At 38.3% G+C, this 18,474-nt stretch overlaps 3 protein-coding genes across 8 annotated transcripts; 2 read left to right on the top strand and 1 right to left on the bottom strand.

The window, feature by feature from the left end:
- Positions 1 to 1,295: 1,295 nt before the first annotated feature.
- On the top strand, positions 1,296 to 4,184 carry LOC110756530 (AT-hook motif nuclear-localized protein 15). Its single transcript, XM_021957965.2, has one exon. The coding sequence runs from the start codon at positions 2,882 to 2,884 to the stop codon at positions 3,857 to 3,859; it is 978 nt and encodes a 325-aa protein (XP_021813657.1). The 5' UTR covers positions 1,296 to 2,881; the 3' UTR covers positions 3,860 to 4,184.
- A 3,676-nt stretch (positions 4,185 to 7,860) lies between these two features.
- On the bottom strand, positions 7,861 to 8,888 carry LOC110756746 (LOB domain-containing protein 33-like). The gene is made up of 2 exons (XM_021958213.2): positions 8,571 to 8,888; positions 7,861 to 8,481 (listed from the first exon to the last, which is right to left on the bottom strand). Exons 1-2 carry the CDS (start codon positions 8,847 to 8,849, stop codon positions 8,089 to 8,091), a joined length of 672 nt encoding a protein of 223 aa, XP_021813905.1. The 5' UTR covers positions 8,850 to 8,888; the 3' UTR covers positions 7,861 to 8,088.
- A 4,729-nt stretch (positions 8,889 to 13,617) lies between these two features.
- RCA (rubisco activase) lies at positions 13,618 to 16,510 on the top strand. Of its 6 annotated transcripts, none has more exons than XM_021958097.2 (7): positions 13,618 to 13,787; positions 14,141 to 14,457; positions 14,549 to 14,654; positions 14,763 to 14,848; positions 15,180 to 15,652; positions 15,758 to 16,039; positions 16,180 to 16,510. In XM_021958097.2, exons 1-7 carry the CDS (start codon positions 13,743 to 13,745, stop codon positions 16,317 to 16,319), a joined length of 1,449 nt encoding a protein of 482 aa, XP_021813789.1. In that variant the 5' UTR covers positions 13,618 to 13,742; the 3' UTR covers positions 16,320 to 16,510. The 6 variants fall into 6 exon arrangements, with proteins under 6 accessions (XP_021813789.1, XP_021813790.1, XP_021813794.1 ...); XM_021958098.2 differs by having other exon boundaries at positions 13,626 to 13,787; positions 16,185 to 16,510; XM_021958102.2 differs by having other exon boundaries at positions 13,627 to 13,787; positions 15,758 to 16,057; positions 16,185 to 16,332.
- The last annotated feature ends 1,964 nt before the right edge of the window (positions 16,511 to 18,474 follow it).

Here is an 18,474-nt window from a genome sequence, read left to right as displayed (position 1 = left end):
GTCTCCTAACAAACAATTATGCTTTTAAACTCATTTTGCAACTTTGAGCTTCTTCTCACCCTACTTAACTCATTCCACTTAATTAAGTTAAAGCCGACCAAATTTGACTTAAAAGTGGTTAAAGCCACCAATATTTACTCAAGCCGGTGCCAAAGCCACCAATTTCCCAATGCTTTTTACGAGGGGCTAAGGTTTTTGTTTTTTTCGTTCAGACAAGGGGCTTAGGTTAGGACCAGATGGGTTGAAAAATGTAAAAGAAAATGACATTTCGTGAAGAAATTGGTATGGTGACATGAGTTGGGGGGCTTTGAGATTGTAATGTCAATACTGTATGGCCCGCCAAGTCATTTCATCCACAATGTTATATGAAAATTTCTTATATGTATCATGTATGTAGGAGTAAATCTGCTCAAAATTTATGAGTTAATTTATGATAGGGGGGTTTTGGTTTTAGTAGATAAAAATCTTATCCTAAGAGTTTTCAAATCTTATCCTAGGGCTTCCCTTTGTTCGTGAATCCCTTTATTCGTGAATAAGAACACACATTCCCTTTATTCGTGAATAAGAACACACCCCAAATGAAAGTTCTTGCATTGCATACAATTCCCTTTATTCGTGAATAAGAACACACCCCAAATGAAAGTTCTTGCATCGCATACAATAGGGCCAGGGGTTTTAATTACAAATCCATATTCATTTTGTTTATTTATGGTCAATGGGTAATGTTCGATTGAAACTAAAAGATGAATGGATAAATATGCAAAGCAATATGCTTGTTGGGTCAGGTCAGCCCGGTCAGGGTCATTCACTGGTATTCAAGTACAAGTGTAGGTAAAGTCTTCCAGCGAGACCTTAAAGATCGTAGAAACCTGTCACCAGGACACACACACAACACAGGACAAGTTTGGTCATAAGCCCACATCAACTTTTCAATACAGCACAGCGCAGCACAGCACAGTCACAGACTCACAGTGGTCACCCACCGGCTGGCCTTGGTAAAGCAAAAAAGAAAAAGATCCTCTGTATACAAAATACAATGGCAATTTGGTACACTCTCAAATGAAATGGAACTTTGTTTTTCATTTCTCATTTGTTCTTCTATTTACTGCAGTTACTTAATGGTCTAGGCTCTGCTTGTAATTACATTTTAGACCTTACATAATAAAACAGTCTACGAGATAAACATTAACATTGTACACCCAAAAGTTACAGCAGCAGATAAAGCAAGAGAGACATTGCAATTTGCAATTTGCAATTTGCAATGCCCTCTCTCTCTCTCTCTCTCTCTCTTTCTGTATGTCATATGTATGGGTGGCTGATTGGGGTTAAGTCTCTTCTCTTCTGGCTCGGTTTTTTTGGCGGTGATGTTCCAGACCTTGGCATTCGATACCTTGTCGGGACTCGCAGACAGTGACGTGTTCCCACTACTCTATGCGCACGTTACCCCACACCCACACCTCTCCCCTTCTCTCTCTCTCTCTCTCTCTCTCTCTGTAGAGAGAAAAAAAGATAAAGTCCCAACTCTTAAGCTTCCTTGCACACATCCCCTGTACCTTTCCACCACCATTGCAGTCCATCTAGTCAAATCACAACCCCACACGTCACCAAAAAGGGGCACTTCAGTAATTTCACGAACCCAAGACGCTGTTTTTTCCTCATGGTTGGTTCGTTGCGGTTGGCGAGTCCACATGGGTATTGAAGAGTGAGAGTGTGGAGTGTAGAAACTCACTCAACTTGGAGCTCGGAACTTGTACAGGAACCAAACACCGTTTACCAGAGACAAGAGAAAACCAGGCTCTGCAAAACCGCCTTTTTTTCTTTTTCTTTTTCTTTTTCTTTTTCTTACAGAGATTTATTAGATAGATATAGGTACAGTGAGTGATGCTGCAGGAAGTGTTATCGTACGCCAGGGAGCGTTGGGACACTTAACGTACGCCCCGCAGCCCCAGAAATGGTAAAAAGGTTCAGACTTTGCAGCAGCAGAAGAGAGAGAGAGAGTCTTCAATGCTCAAAATACGGATGAGGCAGGCCCCTACTACACAAACACAATCTTGGGTTAGTTTGCTCGTACTAACCAACCAGAGATTCTCCACTATTGAAAGCAACCGAGGTCTAAGGAAGCTGCTTGCTTGAGGCTTACCTTACCACAGAGAAGAAACACAACAACACAAGGCATGCACTTTGGTCTTTGTGGTTGTAGTACCTACCTAAAATACACGTATATTATATATATATATATATGTATATATAGTAGCTAGCAGACATGGACGATGGTGTTGTCAGCTAAAATAGGTGAATCTTTGTCTACTTTCTGGCTGGGGGGTTTTGAAGAGCGTTGAGGTTAGATCGTTGGTGAATGTTATTTGGTTTAAAGAAGTGGGTTTTGGGTAGTTGGATTTTAAATGTTGTTGGTTGGATCTGATTCTGGGATTTGGAAAAGGTGAATGTTGTTAGGGTTTTCATGCAGAAAAACAACAAGGGGAGAGATAGATTTGGCTAGGTGGGTTTGGGTGAGGTTATGGATTGTATCTGTTGGATTTGAGGATTGTTTTTTTTTTTATTACTTATCAGGGAAATCTCAATCTAAGACACTACACTGCTCTCTACAGCAACAGCAACCAAACAAAGAACAAGAAGGAGAGAGAGAGAGAGAGAGAGAGAGAGAGAGAGGAGGTGTGTAATAAGAGAGGCTAAAGATTTGATCCTTTGCCTTCCTTAATTAGCTAGCTTGGTGCTTGTCGTCATCCAATTCAAACCAACCAAAAACAGAAAGAGTGTAAAGACAGGAGCTTTGTTTGGTTCTCTCTGGGATTTGTTTCCTTTCTTGCTTGGATTTGGATTTGGAGTTTTGGGTTTTCTCCCTTCTAAGATTTAGAAATCAATGGCGAATCGATGGTGGGCTGGAAATGCAGCCATGGGAGGAGGGCATGTGGACTCAATCTCCTCAACTCCTCCATCTCTTCACCTCAGAAGCACAGAAGAACAGCTCGACGACCACAACACCACCAACACTCCCACTAACAGCAGCACCAGCAACCCCACAACAACCCCTCACAAGCAAAACCACGAACACCACGAAGATGGTCGGGACAACAACGATCTCGAAGCTGATAATCAGGACCCCAACACTGGCAGCGGCAGCCAGGACAGCCTCGAGCCGGGAAGCAGCAACCGGAGACCGCGTGGCAGACCTCCCGGATCGAAAAACAAGCCCAAACCGCCAATAATCATCACCAAAGAGAGCCCCAACGCGCTCCGGAGCCACGTCCTGGAAATCAGCAGCGGCAGCGACATTGTGGACAGCATTGCCACCTTTGCCCAAAGGCGGCATAGAGGGGTTTCGGTTCTGAGTGGAAGCGGCATTGTCGCCAATGTAACTCTACGACATCCTGCAGCACCAAGTGGAGTGATCACACTGCACGGGAGGTTCGAGATTTTGTCGTTGTCGGGTGCCTTCCTGCCCTCTCCCTCCCCACCCGGGGCGACGGGGCTGACCGTGTACTTGGCCGGTGGACAGGGGCAGGTGGTGGGCGGGACCGTGATGGGGGCATTGGTGGCTTCAGGCCCTGTGATGGTCATTGCGGCGACATTTACAAACGCGACTTACGAGAGGTTGCCGCTTGAGGATGAGCAAGCTGGAGAAGGAGGGATGCAGGTGCAGCAACAACAGCAGCAGCAGCAACAATCAGGTGTGAATTCGGCAGGGACTGGGGGGAATTCAGGTTCTCAAGGTTTGGGTGAACATACTAGTTCAATGGCCATGTATAATTTGCCTCCAAATTTGCTTCCAAATGGTCAGATGCCTCCTGATGTGTTTTGGGGACCTCCTCCTCCCAGACCCCCTCCTCCATCCTATTGAGAGAACGGGTTTAGGGTGCTTGGTTTCATCACTGACTCTTTTTTTTTTTTTTTTTTTGGTGTTTTTGTGCAAAATGTTTTGGCAGCTTTTTGTAGGCATAGCAAGCGAGGTAGGACTATTTTGTTTATTATCTTTTGCTTGTGAATCACTGAATCTCAATGTTTTTAGCTTCTTGTTAGGTTTTCTTGAGTAGCTATGTTTCAAAACTGGTGGATCATCATGGATGTTACCTTTGTTCCTTTCGTTTAATCTTCTTGTGGAAGAATACATTAATGATGGTGTAGGCAAAGAAGAAAATAGTGCAGAAATGGGGGTTTGGATTGGAGCTATTGAAATTTCATGGCAAAGTGTTTGTGAAATTCTCCCTTTATGGTAAGCCTTCCAAATATTTTATCTTTGCATTCAGTAATAATTTATGTAACCAGAACAACAATAATGCCTAGAAAGCATATTGTCATATCTTTATATCTCCAACTTTATAAATTATTATGTATATCTTATCTTCATTCGAGTTTGTCAGCTGGTGGGGTTAATTCATCTGCATCTTGCCGGAAATAGGTCTCGTTTCATGCATAGTTAGATGCAAGTTGAATTGCAGGTTAAGTGCATGGTCTGACATGATCATTATGGATGATTTGGATAGTTGCCATAAGAGAGCAAGTTGTTATAGATATGCTTTATGCTTGCCGGGGCTTTAGGGTTTTTATGGCATTATGATTTGATGGGTCAGCAGATTTGACCCAAGTATAGAGAATTGTCATTTGGTCACAGACAACTGTTTAGGAACCCTCTCCAATCTTCTCGCGTCTTTCATTACTTGTCTTTGGAATCAAATTCTTACTGTGGTAGCCCCAAACTTACATCATTGATTATTCTCTAATTAAACATACTTTGTCTTGCTTCTTATTGGAAGCAAAAGATGGCGGCAATATCTCCTGTCTTCTAGAATTAAGCAAGAGGGAACCAATGGTCTGTCAATTAATTGCATTTAACTAGTGGCTTTTTGACCAATGTTGAGCACTGAGACACTTTAGCTGTGATGGAGATTTAGAGATCACAGATTCTTAGTGTTCAAATATCTTGAGCGTAAGTTCATGTTTTTCCCTTTCCTTTTTTTTTTAATTTTTTCACAGCAATTGTCAAGTTGTTGAAGAGTAACAAGAAACTTGGATATGCAAATTTTTTAGATGGATATGTGTTGAGTGTAGATTTAGACCTTTTATTGTTGGTACTCTCCTTTCTTTCACACTTATTTAACTTTGAACAAGTTGTGAAGAAATTGCTGAAGACTTCATTCTTTTAGGTCATCAAGTAGTTAATTGGAATTAATTTCCCCTCATATGTAAGCATACAAATAATTACTAACTTATGTTCAAACCTTGGATTGATATGCATTTTAATTACATATGTGCCATTTTAATTATAATTTTTTTTCTTCTTCCAGGAAATCTAAATCATTTGTTAAAAGTGAGAGATTAGATTTTACTTTTCTAATCAAGTTCAAACCTTGTAATGCTTATATAGAAGTTGGCAAAGAAAAAAAATGGAAAGAAAAGACTCGGGAAATTTATTAGATTTGTCATATGCATGATATCATTTACAGAAATAGTTTGCATTATTATGGAAGAGTGACATTGAATTTTGAGGGTTTTTTTCCCCCTCAAGTTTGGTCAAGGATGGTTTGGTTTTCCAAGTTGGTAACTGATATTGAAAAGTTACAGATAGGCCAAGAAGTGGTTATTTATTATCTTTAAATGTTTGGTTGGAAGTCTTTTGACTTCTGCTACCCAAGATGTTATTGTTCTTTCACTGATTGGCATGAATTTAATTGACGGAACTTGAGATGATGAAAAATAAATCAAAGTGTAAGAACATGATTGATGAGTTGTTGTGAAAGAGAGTTTCAAACTACTTCATTGAATGAAAACCTTGAACTATTTGCCATTATCTTCCAACCTTTTTGCATCAAGACAACGATGTTCCATTTTCCTCATATATGTTGTTAGGTTTGTGTGACCATTTGGAATAGTTGGTTTGATTTGATTGAGTAAAGTCTACAGGAAAAAAACAGATAAAACCATTGTCTGATTCAAGTCTGATAGTTGCACAAATTGCTTTAAATTGGTGTCCATTTCTTTTCTGCCAAGCAACTTGAATGATCTTAAGCTTCTGGTTCTTGCCAACTTCTCTATTGTTTATGAGTTGATATAAATTCTAGAAATTCTCGTCTTCTTACCAAAAAAAAATAGGGGGTCTTGCCAACTTTTCTATTGTTTATGAGTTGATATACTCGGCCAAGACTTTTGTGTCCAAACAGGGCTGGGTCCCTGGCCATTAGCTTCTAGAAGTGAAGCGAAGTTGGACCAGTTTGGGCTAGCCAGTTTATGTGGGATAAGAACAAGAACAATAGTATTCTCATTCTGATCTTTCGTCTTATACAGCCCAGTCTTTCTGCGTGTCTTAAGTAGACTTGGTCCATATAGATTAGGTCCCATTGCAGGCCTAGGAATGTTTTTTACTGCGATAAAAAAGTTCCACGGATGAAAGAGAAGCAATATAAATGAAGGGGGATAAGATTTATATTGCCCCCCTTCATTAATGAAGGGGGATAAGAAGGGCTCAATCTCTTTGACCAAAAAAAAAAAGAAAAAGAAAGGGGATAAGAAAGGCTCAATCTCTTTGACCAAAAGAAAAAGAAAAAGAAAAAGAAAGGCTCAATCTTACAAATCATCGACATCAGCATAGCCATGTTGGCTAGAATGGATGTGCTTCCCACTATGCACCTGAATTCGAATCATCATTTCTCTAGTTTAGATTGGTTTAGAGTAGAATATCGTTTGTATAAGTAAAAAAAATTATCAACGTCAAAGTAGTAAATTAACAAAGTCTATCCTTCAAAGAGAAAAAAGAAAAAGAAAACCCTAATGAGAAAGGAAATTTCAGAAAACAAAGAACATAGAATGTATGGTATATTTGGATTTAAAAAAAATTAAAGACAAAAAAGAATGCATGGTTTATGCCTGCCTTTCCATTAAGAAAAACTTTGAAAATTATCATATATCAAACATTAAATTTGAATTTGATAACTTATGTGGTAATTTGATATACAATAGAGTTTTAGAGCATCTCCAACCGATATGTCAAAAGTGCCACATCGATATTTAATGGCTAAAAATAACATCTCACATCACTCCAACCGATATGTCAAAGCTAATGTGGAATGAAGGTTGGAGGTTGAGATGTTATTTTTGACATTCCAAAAGCAAGATGTCAAATGAATATTTTATTATTTATTTTCTTTTTAATTAAAAATAAATCAACACCAAAATATAATAAAATAATAATTTAATTTGACATATCAAGTGGAGTGTAAAACTGTGTAAAGTTAATGTGGAATGAAGGTTACATCCACCCGATATGTCAAGTTAAAATATTATTTTATTACATATTATTTATTAGTTTACAACAATCACAAGGTCATTAATTAAAAAATAATAATAAAATAACAGCAAGAGAGAGATGTTATTCCAAATAGGATTTAACATTTTGGTTGGAGTGAGTCTCAGCTTATTTTTCTACCTGTTGGATTTAATATCACCCTTAAAGATGCGCTTGGGGCTCTCCTGACCACCGTGTGGCTGCCACGGCTGGTGGCTTCAACGCCCACATCTAGTAATACTCGGTGCTTATTACAACACTTTTGATCTGTACTAGTCAAACATTATTATTATTATTATTACTACTATTATTATTTTAAAAAGTGCTTTTAGTTATTTAAAAGCACTTTTAACACTGTCATCATGAGCAATGAGCATTATCAAACGCAGCGTTAATCAAACACTCAGAAATGACCACAAAGGTTGGCGTTCTCTTGTAGTATAAAGCAGAATAAAGGGTTCATGTCTAATATGATCCAGGAAAAGGGTTTTGTTGAAATACAATCTACGAATAATTGCGGAACCAAAAAAACACAAAAAAGGCAAGATATATACCATAAATAGAAGGATGCTTACCTGATATAGAAGGAGCATATTCACAGAAAAACTACCAAATCCAACAACTTTGACAAGCTGAGCGGATGAAGAAAACCAAAAGAAGGAAAAGACTCACAAACTTTGGCCATTTGACCAGATTGCAAAATCATGGCTTCTAGGCCAGTACAAAATTTGTCCTCTCCTAGACATATGGATTTCTGACATTGGATTAGCTCCTGCTTTTTCTTTTGAAAGCTAATATAAATCCCAACTAGAACCTTTATTATAGTTCCTGGTGTTGGCAGTCTCATTCAACCATGGATTATGTCCCAAGTTCTCTCGGGGACTTTCAAGAAATCTCTCTAAAGGGTCAGGCACAGACTGATCACCAAATAGGTTTAATTCTTCCCATTCATGCAAAGGAGGCATCTGTATATCCATCTGACTGTTAAATCCCTGGTTGGCAGTTGCATTTTCCATAACGGGAAGTAGTAGCGGTTCTGGTAATTGACTCTGAAGATATTGTGTCTCAACAGCATCATGTTGTGAAAATACTTGTAGCTCACTGAATGAGTTACTTGAATGGCCAGTTGCAAAATTAACCATTTGGTTCCCGAGAGTTTCGATCTCCTCTTGTAAGTAGGCGACCTGCAAGGTAAGATCAAACGATAAATGGTGCATGAAATTTGGTATGACAGGTATAAGTGAGAAGCTGGAGTGATTAGCAGCATGGGAACCTGTTGTTGGAGTGCAAAGATTTGTGAGAAACATCCATACACAGGGTCGCGCATTCGAGCTAGTGCTTCATAAGACATGGTGATAGCAGCATCACTTCGATTTTGTACCGGTAAGTGTAACAGCAGCTTGGACACATTGCTTGCACCAAACACCTTGTGCACTGCTGCAAAATGGTCTGCAGCTTGGTCATAGCAGAAGTAAGGAACAAACACACATTCACCTGTGCATTTTCTCCTCAGGAACTTGCATGCTCCACATGAAGAGCCCAATCCTGTCATAGTCCTAAGCTTTTAGTACTAATCTCTGTGTCTAGGATTTTCTTCAGGTGGTACTATAATTTGATGACTGGTTCATATCCGAAGTTCAGATTTAGTCTTTATAGCCTTCACTTAAAAGGGTTAGAAGTATTCCTTTTGTTTTGTACAGAGGACATTCTCACTTTATGAAAAGTATTGTCTTTTGGGTCTCCTTTATGGGGTGCATCATCAATCACAAACCCGATTGATTAATGCCTCTAAAGGTCTTCATTCTTAAAGAATCTTGAAGAATGAGAGTATTTGATGGAAGACCTAATCATTATCCTCATAAGTTGGGCTCTAAAAATGAGAGATCATTGCTTTAATTAGTACATATTATGCTTGAATATCTAGTGGAGGCAAGTACAATGGCTATACTTTTCTTTCTCATATATGGAATGCCTTATCTCACTTTATTTCTGATATAAATAAAAAGTATATCTTGCCCAAGGGAACACTAATGAGAGAAAGTATGAGAGAGGGTATTTCACTTTTTAGACTTGATTAGAATTAATGTACACCACGCTGACTGATTAGAGCATCTTGAATGGAGATGTCAAATACAAAATACTTAATTTGAATTTAATGGCTGACGTGGCTATTTGACATGTTGTAGAACTCTATACTCCACCCGAAATGTTAAAAAAAAATACTATTATTTTATATTATTTTTCAATGGATTTAAAAAAACACTAAAAGCTGGTGGGACCAAAAGAATAAAAAAAAATCCAATGGCACCAATCAAAGACAACAAACAGTAATAGTAATTAGAACTAAGTGGGGCCAATGGAAATTAAAAATTCAAAACAAGGAAATAACGCCTCAATATGTTGGCGTCAATTTTGACGTCTTTGCTCCAGCCTTCTTTTCCATGTCAGCAATGACAACTCGGTTGGATCTCCAAGCAACTTCAATTGTTACTGTTTGTCATGCCACCTGTCATTTAAATGGTCGGTTGGAGATGCTCTAACTTTGCTGATTATGGCTTTTGGATACATATCAATTAATCTGGTTTATGTATGAGCATAACTGATGGGGATCGGGGTCCAAACATAGATCACCAACAACATACATGAACACCGAATTCTCGGGCTAGTGCAAACTCACATATATCATAGCAAATTCATGCCAAAAATAAACTATTTCAATAATCATCAACAAAAACCCCTCCAACTATTACATTAGCCTTATTTATAGGTTTTACAAGACTTGGGCACCAAGGCTACTTGGTCCAAAAGTAAACTAATTAATTATAAAATCACACATAAATAATAAAAGATATCCTAAAACTACCTGAATAATAAAATAACAATATCTCATGAAATAACAAATTAAATGGTAATATATGTCTTGATCCACCCCCTATGCTCCTGCATCAATAACCCAACTCAACTTGGCATGTTTACTAATCTGTAATCGGGTGAGGCGGAATTGAATTGAGGAGGAGTTAGAATCCGGATTTCTTTGAATTTGTTTACTAAACTATTTGGAATCAGGGTTGGTGAGGATACAATAGGTAGAAAGATATGAATTCCTGATGGGTTTGTTCTCTAGGAGTCATAATACCACCTCCCACCCATCCAAGAGTCCAATTCCTCCAAACTCAGGATTCATGATTTTGTGTGAGCCCTACGTACATCTTCTTTCCTTGATGTAAAGTAAACACATGAGTAATCTGTAATTGGAGTCCAACCCCTTATTTTAATTTCGATTACAGATTAATAAGCACACCATTAAATAAATCAACAAATTAGCTTAGTCAAATTGTAAGGGCTACAAATATTGAATTGAACTACTCTGGTATAGCAGGCCATAGAATTCTCCTCTATCTCCACTTACTAGGGCAGCTCTTCGACAAGTCGACGAGCCAGTGCATGAGGAGCTTATGAGAAACATGTAGCAAGTTATTATATACCTTGAGTCAAAATCAAATGATGGGTTGGTGGATTTCGGCTATGTCATACTTTCTTTTTCTTAACAAATGAGACTAAATTTTCACATTGTCTTATTAAAGCTAGCTTCATAGCTTAGGGATTGGATATATGGCCTGTGACTCATGGCGTCTGTTTGTCTGTATGTTACCAATTCTCCATTATTAAGCTTATTTTTAATCCATAATGCATGCCTTAAGTCTCCATGTCCATATTTTAATTCTACATTATCAGGTTGGCTGTTGGCCACTTAATTAAGAGTCGGTGCTAAGAGGACTGTTCTTGTCTTTGGAACACCACAAAAAGCTCTGAAACAGCAAGCTGCCAATGCCCCCAAAGCCCAAGAAACAGGAGATTAACCAGTAGCTTATCTGGAAAGAGTTGTAATTGCTTAAACTTCTACTGCTGCCTTAAGCCTATATGCATGCTTCAGGGCTCTAGGACTTAAAAAGCATACTTGGGCTAATGGAAGAGAGAGAGTTAGGGAGACAAAATGCCATTTGCAGTAAAATGAACTTCTACTTTAAGTCATTTCACAACTGTGAGAACTTTGGCTTTAAGTGAAGTAGATGCATGAGAAAGGAATGTTAGGGGGGGGGGGTGGTGGGGTCGGATATTTTCGGATTTCGAGTTTAACGATGAAAGTGTCTTTCTCTATCATGGTTTAATTATGCATTTTTATCCATCTGCAGATGCTTAAAAGATGAAAGTGTCTTTCTCTATCATGGATCAATTATGCATTTTTACCACCTGCAATGCCTAGCTTTGCTCTTAGCTTAGCTCTCACATTGGTCTTTGTTTGTGCTTATGTGCCTAATGCCCCATGCTTTCTGGCTATAGATAAGGCTGTATGCACGTGAGTCCTTTTCCAGTTTTTCTTGGAAAAAACTTGAGCTGTCATCAACTCAAGTAATTAATCACATTTTAATTACCATCTAAAATTGCAATCATGTCCCCAAGTTACTGATTTCTTGCTGAACAGGACACCCCTGATTTCTGGGAGTTTGAGAATTTAATCATAAGAAAGAAAAGCCCAAAGTTAAAAGAATCAATGGAAGCATATATATATATGCCAATTTTGCTATGCTTTCTTTCTTATCTTGTCCTCCATATTCAGCAGCAGGACAAGATAAGAAATGACAGTGGTGAAATTGCAATTGTTTCTACTTTTCTTTGGGTGTCGACCATTGTGGTATATTACCAATGCCATTGAGACTTTCCCAAATTGTATTGTCTGTCGTATGGACAAAAAGAGAGAATAGTAGTGAATAACTTCACAAACCGGAGAACAAATTGTGCACGTCTATCATTTTCCCTCATCATGTTAGATGTTGTATGGCTTGCCACCCAAAGATGTCATGCATTGAACTCTTTTCTTGTTCTTGGTTTCTTTGTTGTTGAAATCAATATAAGATTATTCTAAGTTACTTGAACTAGTTGTCAACTAGTCTAACTTAGTGAAAAGGGGTCTTGATTTGCCGACCAGTGGTCTCAGATTCAAACCCTAATGACACCTTGATAGTGTGTGTGTGAGAAAACTCACATCCCCCTTCCTAACTTCGGTGGAAAAAAAAAAGTAACTTCATTTAGTTCGGTGTATTAATAAAGATTGTGGACTAGACTCATCCACTTGGTTAGCGTCCAAAGTAATTAGGCCAAACTGTCCTTAGCTGAGACATGAGTCTCGATTGGACAAGACTCAAAACCCAAGTCCTAACTAGTCAATCATGTCCAATACTTAAAGTCCAATCCAATATTATTCAAGCTAATTCACCAAATGAGACATATAGGACTAACTAAAATTAGAATGAAACTACACAAGAGTTCGACTGATGCAATCGAGTTGTGTTGTGTGACCCGTGTTGTGTTGTGTCATGTTGATAAGTTATTCTGGGCAGAAGTCAACTTTAATCAATAATGCCATATACCTTCATGGGATTTAGGTTTGGCTAAACGTAGAATTCTATAGTGAGGGTGTGAGGACCTTATAAGGCCCTTAGATGAGGCCCTCACTATAGAATAAATCATGGCCGAACACTTGGCAGATTGTAAGTATGTAGATATCTTGGGCCAAGGCTAAAGTGTTTTGAAATGTGAAAGGGTAGCCCAGTATGCTCCGAATTTGGGCCTTGGACTCGATTGATTTTGCATATTCTCCTTTACATTGAAAATTGGAGTCATTCTATAGTGAGGGACAAATAAGGCCCTTAGGTGAGGTCCTACCTCTTAACCGTTGGATTAGGATAACCAATTTCATCCAACGGTTATGAGATAGGGTCTCACCTAAGGGCCATATATAAGGCCCTCACTATAGAATTCTTGTTGAAAATTGATTGAAGTTCGTCCCCTAGCACTACTCTGATCTGATATGATCAAATGCATGTGGGACCTCTCTACCATAGCGCAAACATTTTGCTCAAATTTTTGTACAAAACCAAAAGAATTTAAAAATAAATAGACATGGAAATTGTTGCTAGTCACAAACATTTTATTCACCTCATCTCAAATTCTGTCAATTTCCATCTCCGATGCATCTTCCTTGCAAAAAAACAAAAAATAACACAATAATAGACATGGGTCTTCTTCAATTCTCAAATTCTGTGGTGACTACTTTACCTAAGTTTTTGTGGAGAAGAAGAGAGCTTGAACACTAACCTCAAGGACCAACAAAGCACGGAGTTCCATGCACTCTCTGTTTGCCACGTGGCAGGAAGGCAATCTTGATTCTATGGTCTCAAACCATTCAAAGAACCCAATCCTCAGGATACCAATTTCTGTACACTCAAAGCAAGTACTATAAGTCCAAACCAGTTCTCATTTCTTTTCCGCTCAAAACACCACTTTCCATACTTTGCTTGCAGGCAAAAAGGGCAGTGCCAGTGCCTCTCCTCTCTTTCACCCCACATTAGATCACAACCGTCCAATCCCCCCACTCCGGAGATCAATGGCTACTGCTGTCTCAACCATTGGAGCAGTCAACAGGGCACCGGTACTATGTCGTTCCCACTTTGTTTATGCCATCACTTATTAGTGTGTATGCAAACTTAGTACCAGTTAAAAGGAAGCTAAAAAAATACTAACATGTGTCTGCATGGCACATATGTTTTAATTAGATTCGTAGAATAATGTTCTCTCCTTAGACTTAGGCTCATGTTGCGAGCATATTGCCTATATATTGTCATACTCTAAATTTAGACGACACATTTATGAAAGATTTAATATGATGCATAATGGTTCAAATTTTAATAATTAACTAAGGGAAAGAATTAAACATGGGTTTGTTTATTTGGAAGGTGATCATAAATTCATAATTAACAATGGTTGCACTTTTAATGCATGCAGCTGAGCCTAAATGGCTCTAGCAGCAGCGCTTCAGTTCCAAGCTCAACCTTCTTGGGCAGCAGCTTGAAGAAAGTGAACACAAGATTCACCAACTCCAAGGTTTCATCCGGGAGCTTCAGGATTGTAGCAGAGGTGGAAGAAGAAAAGCAGACCAACAAGGACAAATGGAAAGGCCTTGCCTTTGACACCTCAGATGACCAACAAGACATCACAAGAGGAAAGGGCATGGTCGACTCTCTCTTCCAAGCACCCCAAGATTCTGGAACTCACTTCGCCGTCATGAGTTCTTATGAATACATCAGTACCGGGCTTCGCCAGTAAGTTCAAATATGATCACAATTAGTTCTTTAATTATCAAAGATTAATTGTTAATAGTACTTTGTTAATGAGAGCCTGTGCTTAATTTAGGTACAACTTGGACAACAACATGGATGGGTTTTACATTGCTCCTGCTTTTATGGACAAGCTTGTTGTCCACATCACCAAGAACTTCATGACCCTGCCTAACATCAAAGTATTATGCTCATACTGCTCTAATTCACTATATTATTAATTTTGAGTTTCTTCCATAATTATATTGCAGCTAATCAACTTAAAAATCATCTCTTGATTTTGTTTTCAGGTTCCTCTCATCCTTGGTATCTGGGGAGGCAAAGGTCAGGGTAAATCTTTCCAGTGTGAGCTTGTCTTTGCCAAGATGGGAATCAGGTCAGTCCAATTGCATGCTTTCCATACATGTTCTGTTCTGTTCTGGTCTGTTCTCATTGCATGTCTCACTAGAGGAATTTCCTTAACTTTTATTTTTGGGTGAGACTGAAATCTATGATTTTTCTATGAGTCGCTTGCAAGTAGCTAGTATTTCACCTCACACTCGAGGCCAGAGTTCGACTCCCGCTTTTCTTTTTCCTAGGCCTTAAGCTCCTTTGTAACATAAATTAATTAATTAATTAAGATTCTATGTTACTAGTTTATGGTCACTTAGTCAGGGTATGTTCTGCTTCTTACTGAAACTAGCCTTTAACGATGATAATTTTTTCAGCCCCATCATGATGAGTGCCGGAGAATTGGAAAGTGGAAATGCAGGAGAACCCGCGAAGCTGATCAGGCAAAGGTACCGTGAAGCAGCTGACATAATCAGGAAGGGCAAAATGTGCGCACTCTTCATCAACGATCTTGATGCAGGAGCTGGTCGGCTTGGTGGAACCACACAGTACACTGTGAACAACCAAATGGTGAATGCCACCCTCATGAACATTGCTGATAACCCAACAAATGTCCAGCTCCCCGGTATGTACAACAAGGAGGATAACCCCCGTGTCCCCATCATTGTCACCGGTAACGATTTCTCAACATTGTATGCTCCTCTCATCCGTGACGGCCGTATGGAGAAGTTCTACTGGGCGCCTACCCGCGAAGATCGTATTGGTGTCTGCCTTGGGATCTTCAGGAGTGACAATGTTGCTGAGCAAGACATTGTCAAGCTTGTTGACACCTTCCCTGGCCAATCCATTGGTAAGTTTTAGTCCCCTTCTCTTTTCTTATGGGACAGTCTGACATGTTATGTTATAAGAAATTGCATACAATGATTATATTTGGTTCTGTGTCATGGTTTTGCAGATTTCTTTGGTGCACTGAGGGCCCGAGTCTATGACGATGAAGTGAGGAAGTGGGTTACAGGGGTTGGGGTTGACGGCATTGGGAAGAGGCTTGTGAACTCAAAGGAAGGGCCCCCGACTTTCGAGCAGCCTAAGATGACAATCGAGAAGCTGCTTGAGTATGGAAGCATGCTTGTCCAAGAGCAAGAGAATGTAAAGAGAGTCCAATTGGCTGATAAGTACTTGAGCGAGGCTGCTCTTGGTGATGCCAACTCAGATGCTATTGATACAGGATCTTTCTACGGTTAGATCCCTTGATCTTGTAAGAGGCCTGTGGGGAGGTTTGCACCAGCTTAATTTAGAAAAGTCATAAAATGAATTTGTATTTAGGCTTCACAAAAAACAAAAACAGAAAATTTACTATAGCTTATTTGGTTGTTTTAGTGCAGGCAAAGCAGCCCAACAAGTCAATGTTCCAGTTCCTGAAGGTTGTACTGATCGAACTGCAGAAAACTTTGACCCAACTGCTAGGAGTGACGATGGTAGCTGTCTGTACACATTTTAAGTTCTTGCTTCTTTTTTAGGGTATTAGGGAAGGAATGAGGGAAGCACTTTTTTTTTTTAAGGATGTTGTGGTGAAACAATAATAATGTTGCTGTCTTCCTTTTGTTGGATTGGTGTCATATAATTTTGTGTTATAATGTACACTATTCAATGTCATCAATAGGTGCTTTTGTTCTTCCCCATCAGTTATTTCAGTTAGTTCAGTTCCTCATGTTCTGTTCTTTCTTTTGTTCTTGTTCCTCATGGAAGTTTTCTGCATCTTTACATTCAATATGGGAAAATCATAAATATCAGGCCATGAGATTTATAACCTGCAAAGCTATACATATATATGATATAAAAATAAAAAATAAAATCTTGATCTTGTAACCAGACTTTCTAGATTGAGATATGTTTTATGTGTGTTTTTAATTAGTTGTGTATTTCACGTGGTAAATATCTTATCTGAAACACACATCATATTCAAATTTAGTTCTACTTGAATCTGAAATCAAATTGATAAATGATAAATAAGTCAACAGTTCGGCAATTCTGTCTTTGTCAAACAATGCCAATGCCATATGTCACAAAGGTACAACAACGATAAGTTTGCAGTTTGGCGTAGTCGTTGACCTCGTAAATTACATCTCACGCAGCAACAAATTATTTTATTGCAATAAAAGGTTCTATCTTTAGTGGTGAGGGAGACCAAAAATCTCCCACAAACAAAATAAACAACAGAATACCGTTAAATGTTGGAGGTATCTTCATAATCTAAGATAACTGTACAGAGTTAACGGGTCTAATACAATGGAAATGGGCCTTAATTTATAAATAAGAGAATTCAAGTTTAAACTCTCATGATATCTTAGTTGTATATGTGAATTTAGACTATCGCTTATACTTAAAATAATAATAATAATAATAATAACTGTACGGATTATTTTGATAGAGGGGTATATTCACATTGGTTGAGGGAATATGATTTCCGATGTAAGAGTACATGTTTTTGACTGCTTGAGCCACGAGTTCTATTACATTACACAATCGGACACAAGGTGATTTTCATCCCTCATATAATTGGATTACCAATCAAAGTTAGAGCCATTCAAAGGCAGTACTTGAGCTCCTTGGTCGTATTATAACTTTTGTTAGAATTCAATTCAGTACTCCAATTACGACCCTCGCACTAGCAAATAATTAGCAATGCAAAACCAAAAATACAATATGAAAGTGAAAGATTCCCTTTGTCTTCAATTCTATATCATTAGGATCGAACTTAGTTTAGTCTTTTTCCTTGTAACTTGTGTTAATTAAGTTGTAACTTGTGTTAATTAAGTTGGACCTTATCCATGCAATAACCATGCGTGGGGCATGAGTTTGGTGCGAGAATAAAGAACAATGAATCATCTCACAATGTACGTATTCACATGCATCAACGGCTGAAATACATTAATTTTTACTTACGCAATTATGAATAAAGAGTCAATTATATTATTGAATCAATGAGATTTAATAACACTTTTGGGACTTCATTAAAACCAACCACAATCATTTTTAGTATGAAACACAAAGAACATGTGGGTTTGAAAATGGGTGGTAGCAAAAGATTCAAACAAAAAGCCAATTGCATGTCCATAAGATCCCCATTGTCTCCAACCAATGCATCCACAAGTATTTGGCACACCGAAAGTAGATAAAGCATACACCACCACAATGTTTAGCTTTTGCAAAATGGTCAAGAAAATTTAATGAATGTTGCACCTGGGCAACTACCGTTTGCTCTCATGGCATGGGACTTTCCGACCTTGTTTGGTGGGCATTGACACTTGCACATCTCAATATTCTTTATTCTTTGTCTTTGTGTTTTCATTAACTTATTTTTCATCCGAAATAAAAACCAAAAAACTTTATATATTATTTAAAACTACATAAATAAAACGAAAAATTGAAGAAAAAACAAAGAGCATTGCAGCATGCGCGATAGTGCTCCACCATAAACTATATGTCTAAACATGTGAAACAAACGTGTGTGTTTTATTTAATCCAAAAACAGAGGGAAAGTTTCTGCTGCTGATGCTGTACCAGAGAAAATGGACGTATCAAACAAACAGCGTTTTGTGGTGTCGTATTAATATTATAGCTGTCTTTTGTTGTAATGTAATATTTAAGGTATCATAATGCAGTTCGACCAAG

The sequence above is a fragment of the Prunus avium genome, chromosome 2 (assembly GCF_965620075.1).
Source record: "Prunus avium chromosome 2, drPruAviu1.hap1.1, whole genome shotgun sequence".
Classification (NCBI taxonomy): Eukaryota; Viridiplantae; Streptophyta; class Magnoliopsida; order Rosales; family Rosaceae; genus Prunus; species Prunus avium.
Note: the sequence above shows the minus strand (reverse complement) of the source record. Positions and strands in the feature narration are given on the sequence as shown.